Below are 7,497 nucleotides of genomic sequence, written 5' to 3'. Positions count from 1 at the left end.
AGATGACACAAAATAAATAGTAATTCATAGAATGGGTGTCTCCCTTCAACTCAATGATGACAAAATGGGTGGACTTAGCTAGTTAAACAGAAAAAGCTAGGCTACTTTGATTTTGTACTTTACAAGCTAGCTAGCTAACTCTTTCAAATAAACATGATTTGTTGTTATGGGATATACCAAATATAGCTACAGACCCAGCCTGACACTGGTTATTAGCTAATTGTTACTTTTATTTCAGTATTTCAGTGTGGAGTCAATTGAGGGGACTATGTTTCATGAAGCCATTTGAAGGCTGCTGCTGACAGAGGTATGTATACATTATTTATAGTGTAATACATTATGTATAATAAGTCTTGGTGATTCAATAACCTAGTTAATTAATCGTTACATTACTTGTAAGATTATGTTTTGCTCTATCAGAGGCAGAGGATCTCTCTTTCGGCTGCTGCTGATGACAACTGAGAATGGAGCAGAAGAGACATTTTTGTCATGCACTGTAACTAATGGACAAAGTTGTATTGAAAAAAGTCAGCCAGAGTTGACATGGGCTATCATTCAAACAAAGAGATGCCTCCCTGGCCACCAGTGCATAATTCAAAACTATGTTTGCCTATAATTACAAATTCTAAAAAACTATGCAGGTACATTATTTATTTGTTTATTAAATTATATTCTTAGCACAAAAAAATATTGCTATTTAATAGTCATAATGAATTTATTACACCATGTAGGATTCTATATGGAACCATTTTGAGGGTTCCATATATGATGCATACATTGAACCATTTTTTTTACCCTTTTGACTGGTACTGTATATATACCAGTCAAGTTTGGACACACCTACTCATTCAAGGGTTTTCGTTATTTTACTTTTTTTTTACATTGTAGAATAATAGTGAGGACATTAAAACTATGGAATCATCTAGTCGCGCAACAAGGGTTACACAAATCAAAATGTATAGTCCAATGGTGTAAAAATGTATTTTTTACAAAACTGAAAAAATTGAATAAAGTACCGGTTTGATTCAGATAAAAGCGAGTCGCCGTAGCGTGCACTTGCTCTGGATGTGTAGCTCTCCAAAGTACGCTTCCATATGAACCACCACTTCCGACGATAAGCCTACCCAGCTCGCAGCCCGAGTCACGTGCGCCCCCCCCCCCCGCGCCCCCCCCCCTCCCCCTTGTCTCTGTGGAGCAGAAGCTACTACACAAATCAAACTCAACCACAAATCAAACTCAACCAGCACCCAGTGGAGATCGGAGAGATGGAGACGCGTAGAGCGAGAGAAAAAGCACTTTGCTGTCCGGAACGAGAGACGCTGAAAAAAAAGATGATCCGTTAAAGAAAAGACTGCGTCATGGCTCATATCCTATCGACGGAGAAGGATTTTAGTTCACCCAACGGGAACAGAGATGCGAACCTCGTTGCTTATTAACGGGCGGTTCCGTGATCCAAACAGTACAACTCCGCCCGTGAACGGGGCACGGGACGCAGCGCCTGTGCTAGGCATCGCACTTTGGTTAGGTGTGGTTTCAAAACACTTGGATTAGCCTACCTAGTTCTTATTCCACACACTCGTTCATAATTGAAGCTGAAGCCGTCGGGGATGTGCTAGTCATCTCGTCGCAACAAAGGGAAGGGCGGCTTTCAGCAACCATGAGGGCTGTATCGGCGAATTTACTTGCACTTCTCTTTCTCTGCACTTGTGCCAGTGTATTCTACGTCTGGAGCAGATTGGAGAGATACAACACGGGACTACAGTTAACGAGTAGGGGGTCCGCTCACATTGGGCCATCCCCGGACCTCTCTGCTAAAACTTTCCGGGCTTTGCTCGCCGTTCCAGTAGCACAGAGACTGCATTTGGGGGGCATACTGGATGCCCACAATCTCACTGGTGTTGCGGATCAAACTGGCTCTTTAGGAATCAGAGATTACCATATGAATGTAGATAACAAGGGGTCAGCACAGAGGGGGGTCCCGGACAAATTGGGCTCTCCGGTTGAGGGAATTTTTTGGAGTGAATGGCTTGAGGATAAGTTTCCCGTCAGCTTCAGTGAGGAACATGCCCGGGCATGGAGAGGGAGAGCCCGGGGACATCGGATTGTCAGACTGGAGCCGGGCTGTGGGAGAATATCCAATCAACTGGCCACTTTTTCGGACCGATCCAAAGCATGCGTGCGTTATGGAATAAACGCGGACCAGGTGCAGGGGGAAACTTTGACTTATTACCTGGCTAGTTTGCTGGGTATTACAAATCTGCCGCCTCTCATCCTCGCCCAGTTGAACATTGACAGTGAACAATGGGCTTCTGTGAGAAGAAGAATAGGAGGTTTACAGTGGAGTGAGCGGGCGGTGGTCTCGCTCACCCAGTGGGTCGCCAACCTGACAGGGGTAATCACACCTGCGCCGCTGCGCCAAGAGAGCAAGGGGCTGCGTCCTCTACGGGGGGAGCTGGGGAACAAGACTACGGTGGAGTTGCTCGAGCTAATGCAGTGGACGGACCTGATAATATTGGACTACCTGTCTGCTAACTTCGACAGGCTCGTTAGCAACCTCTTTAGCCTGCAGTGGGACTCGCGCGTGATGGAGAGGGAGACCAACAACCTGCTCAGAACACCCCGTGGCGACCTGGTTTTCATCGACAACGAGGCAGGGCTTGTGCACGGTTACCGTGTACTGGATATGTGGGAGAAGTACCACAGCACCGTCTTGGACTCGGTTTGTGTGTTCAGAAAGAGGACAGTACAGCGTGTTATAGAACTGCACCGGCGCAGGGACACCAGGACTCGGCTGCTCGAGCTATACAGAGACAGCGAACCATTGTCTCCGGAGTTAGGGTTTCTCTCTGATGAACATGCGGGAGTACTACAGAGTCGAATAAGCAGATTATACAAACACATATTGCATTGCAAGGTGAAGTACCACCAGCTGGGCGTTTAGTTTTGATTCCTCTCATTTAGAGGTTCTGTATCTGGCATCTGCTCCACAGAATGACGTGTGCTGCAAATCAGTAACCACACACCTGTACTAGATTAATGCGCGTCAATTGAAACAGTTTTTTTAATATATTGATGAACTACCTCTTGTGAAAACAACGTTTTGCCTACTTTATATGTCTGCATAAATAGTCACATTGACGTTGATTTTTGGCTTCGTGCAGGATGGGTCATAATTTATTTTCAGCCAGTCTCAAAACATAGCTGCAGGAATAATGTGATATGAGCCAATGCATCTTTGTAGCTATTTAGGAGCCAATGCATCTTTGTAGCTGTTTAGGAGCCAATGCATCTTTGTAGCTATTTAGGTTTAATGGTCAGCCTTCAACCTCAGGAGTTTGATAGGCTACACAGCTGTGTTTATTAATAGGAATAAACTATTGTGGTGTAAGGGGGGATAATGAATAATCACTTCATACCATCTGTATTCACAAGGTGCATTGTGTTCAATAATCTCCATAGGAAACTGGATTGCTTGATAATGAGAACCAGGCCTTAATAGGTTACTCCTAAAAAGTTTTGTATTTGTTACCACAAAAATGTATCATGTAGACTTTGTCACCTGTCTCACTCCTTTTATAGAAGCTCTAGCCTACTGTACAATCAATTGTCATTGCAAACACTTTCATGTATTTGGTTGTCTTGTGATTGTATCTTCTGCCTTAATGTCAGTGGTGTAGTGGGGGATATATGCAGGTAGCAGATATATGCCATTTACCCACTTTTTCCCCGTGGGCATTGCGTATACTCACTACTTAATCCCCACTGATGCGTAACAAAGTAGTATAGTGAAGGTATATGCCATATAAATTATGTAGTACAATAGATACTTTATTCACAAAGTAGCCTACACAATCGTAATAAAGCATGTGAAATATATGCACATGCGCGCCGCACACATAGCTACACTGAATATAAACGCAACATGTAAAGTGTTGGTCCCATGTTTCATGAGCTGAAATAAAAGATCCCAGAAATGTTCCATACGCATAACATTTTTTGTGCACAAATTTGTTTACATCCCTGTTTGTGAACATTTCTCCTTTTGCCAAGATAATCCATCCACCTGACAGGTGTGGCATATCAAGAAGCTGATTAAACAGCATGATCATTACACATGGCAACATTAAAAAGCCACTCTAAAATGTGCACAACACAATTCCACAGATGTCTCGTTTTGAGGGAGCGTGAAATTGGCATGCTGACTGCAGGAATGTCCACCAGAACTGTTGCCAGAGAAGTCAATGTTAATTTCTCTACCGTAAGCCACTTCTAACATAATTTTAGGGAATTTGGCAGTGGATCGAACAGGCCTCACAACCGCAGACCACATGTAAGGCGTCGTGTGGACTAGCAGTTTGCTGATGTGGTGGTGGTGTTATGGTATGGGCAGGCTACAGACAACGAACACAATTGTATTTTATCGATGGCAATTTGAATGCACAGATATACCATGACGAGGTCCTGAGGCCCATTTTTTTAAGGTATCTGTGACCAACAGATGCATATCTGTATTCCCAGACGTGAAATCCATAGATTAGGGCCTAATACATTTATTTCAGTTGACTGATTTCCTCAATTGAACAGTAACTTGGTAAAAATCTTTTAAATTGTTTCATGTTGCATTTATATTTTTGTTCGGTATAGTTTCAGCAGAATATCAGACAGTCAAAGTGTGCAGCTCTCATGATTGTCGCAGGGAGAGGTTCATAGAATTAAACGGCATCGGTAGCCAGTAGGGTTGGAAGATATTTAAACTTATTGAAAAAGTCTTTGTTGAATCTTTGCGATTCATAATTTAGTGCTATTTGAATGAACATTTTTAAGGCTTTCCCCCCAAAACTTCCCAATTAAATGTTGACTGCAACAACAAAAAAACTCCCAAAAATATTTTGACTGATTTTACACAAGCCTCAAAAATGGTCTCCTGATGTGGTTTAAAGATGCACTATGCAGAAACCACTCCATTTCTTGGTTGCTAAAATTCTAATAGTTCCCTAATTTCGGTTTATGTGACAAAACAAGCAAGTATAGTGTAAATAATCAGCGTACCATCTAAACCTAAGAAATATATTTTCCATAACCAAACATTTTCAGCTGTTTGAACCTGGGGTACAAAACCAAAAGTAAAAGATGCAAAAATAATACATAAGAACAGGATGCATAGATATAGCGCACAAAGAACAGATCTACCACCTCTTAGACTTGCTTTCAATGACAATGACAGATCTATAACTCACCTTTCTATGTGAATTTGGTAGGGTCGTCCAAAAAGTTACATATTACAGCTTTAAGCATTGTTGTGGACTTAGAACATCCAATTTTTGTAGTTTTTCTATTAAAAAAGTTTGATTTTGAGAGTGAGAACCTGAAAAAACGATAGGGAAAACTAGCATTTTTCACACAAGGCGCATTTCCTTCATTGGGCAGGCCGTTTTGAAATATATTTTTGCAAAATTAGAGTATACTCACTTTTCCAAGAACCACTACACCACTGCTTAATGTCATGACCCAGTCATATTTGTTGTACATGCTACACTGTGAATACTGTATATGTTAACCTGTTTTTGACATTCACAATTGCAATCCCCTTTCATCAATTCAATGTGCATTGTAACATTCCAATCTTCCTGTATTTTTTGCTAAGTATATTGTAATTTAAGTTGTCAGACCACATGTTTGGTATTCAACCCTTCTTTAGCGGAGTACAATGGCAGGTCCAATATTTGCCTGTTCTGTGTGTTCAGTCCTCAGGTTTTCATATAAAGGGCTTTGTCCCATCCTTGTCCACTACAGTGTACCCATTGTGCTGTTGAAATGCAGTGCCCTCAGAGCCTGTTACCCTGGGACTCAGAGTTTTTTTTTTCTCTCTCTCTCTCTCTCTCTCTCTCTCTCTCTCTCTCTCTCTCTCTCTCTCTCTCTCTCTCTCTCTCTCATATCTCGCTCCCCCTCTCTCTCTCTCTCTCTCTCTCTCTCTCTCTCTCTCTCTCTCTCTCTCTCATATATGGGTATTCGGACACAGCCACTGTCTGAGACAATTACAGGGCTCAGCTCTCTCCTGTCTACTGAGAACACTCTCACATTAACCAAACACAAGAGAGGGTAAAGTAGGGACCATTTCCTGTGGAAAGATACATTTGTTGCTTGCGTTTACACTCCACATAACTCTCACACTTCTACAAAAACTGTTAAAGAAAGGGAAACATGTCAATTGAACACTGTAGGTCCCATTAGCGGGAGAGGGAGGGATTGAAGAGATAGGGTCTCTTTCACTCCCTCTAATTCTCTCTATATCAGGCAGGGCCTAAATCAAATCTCTAACCCCCTGCCCCATATCCAAGCTCTTCTTAAAGGCACAATCTGGGACATTGCATGGTTACGTTACAGCCTTTTTCTAAAATAGATTTCGTTTTAAATCCTCATCAATCTACACACGATACCCCATAACAACATTGCGAAAACAGGTTTTTAGACATTTTAGCAGTAAGGCTGTAACGTAACAACTTGTGGAAAAAGTCAAGTGGTCTGAATAATTCCCAAATGCACTGTAAATGTGTCATAAGCTTATTGTAACTATCTTACCATATCATAACATCATGTACAAATATCAATGGTTTGTGTTTGTGATGCTAATGTAACAGTTCAGTTATTGATGGTAAATCTATTACATTGGAGCAAAACTAATAATAGTCCTGACTTCACAATTTGAATTCAGCCTCATGTAAAAGTTATTAAAAGGGTTGTTAAAGGCCCAGAGCATTCCAAATTGTGATTTTTCTGTTTTATATATATGTCCACACTATGAGGTTGGAATAATACTGTGAAATTGTGAAAATGATGATATGCCATTTTAGTGTAAGAGCTGTTTGAAAAGACCACCTGAAATGTCATCCTGGTGGGATGGAGTTTTAGCCTGCCGGGTGACATCACCAGGCGGTAAATTAGTTAATAGACAAATAAGAAAGAGAGTTCCAAACCTCTCTGCCAATAAGAGCTAGTTTTTAGTTTTCCCCTCCCCATTCAGACCACTCATTCAGACCACTCCCAGAGTGCAAAAATGCAAATTATTTGGCCACACTGTTCACAACCCATCTCTTTCCCTGAGGCCTTTTTGTTATTGTTCCCTAGACCGTTACATTATGGAGTTACAGCATTTATTTGAAAATTAAATAGCCTTCTTCTCATTAATTTATCTGAATAGTTCATTGTATTGTCAGACAAAGTCAAGGCATCGGGCCAAATCCATCTGCTAACCCGAGGCCCCTTTTTCTTATCATTCTATTAACTGTCACATCTTGGAAGCACAGCATTTATTTGATTTCACAAACTAAATAAAGTCTCTTTCTCATTAGTTCCACAGCGACCTTTCCGGCGCCTGTGATCTCCTGTTCAGACCTGCTGGAGGCACATTGTAGGGATGTCAGTGATAAACATTTGAAGGCCTAATGGTTTCCAGCCCTTCCTCCATCCTGCTATCCCTCCATCCACTCCCTCTATCCC

General features: G+C 41.7%; 1 protein-coding gene across 1 annotated transcript; it reads left to right on the top strand.

Annotated features, from left to right (window-relative positions):
• Positions 1–1,176: 1,176 nt before the first annotated feature.
• LOC110522309 (four-jointed box protein 1) lies at positions 1,177–5,790 on the top strand. Its single transcript, XM_021600613.3, has one exon. The coding sequence runs from the start codon at positions 1,658–1,660 to the stop codon at positions 2,939–2,941; it is 1,284 nt and encodes a 427-aa protein (XP_021456288.3). The 5' UTR covers positions 1,177–1,657; the 3' UTR covers positions 2,942–5,790.
• Positions 5,791–7,497: the final 1,707 nt, after the last annotated feature.

Source organism: Oncorhynchus mykiss, chromosome 1 (assembly GCF_057628025.1).
Source record: "Oncorhynchus mykiss isolate SJ-2025 chromosome 1, ASM5762802v1, whole genome shotgun sequence".
NCBI lineage: Eukaryota > Metazoa > Chordata > Actinopteri > Salmoniformes > Salmonidae > Oncorhynchus > Oncorhynchus mykiss.
This window is presented reverse-complemented; position numbering and strand designations above follow the sequence as displayed.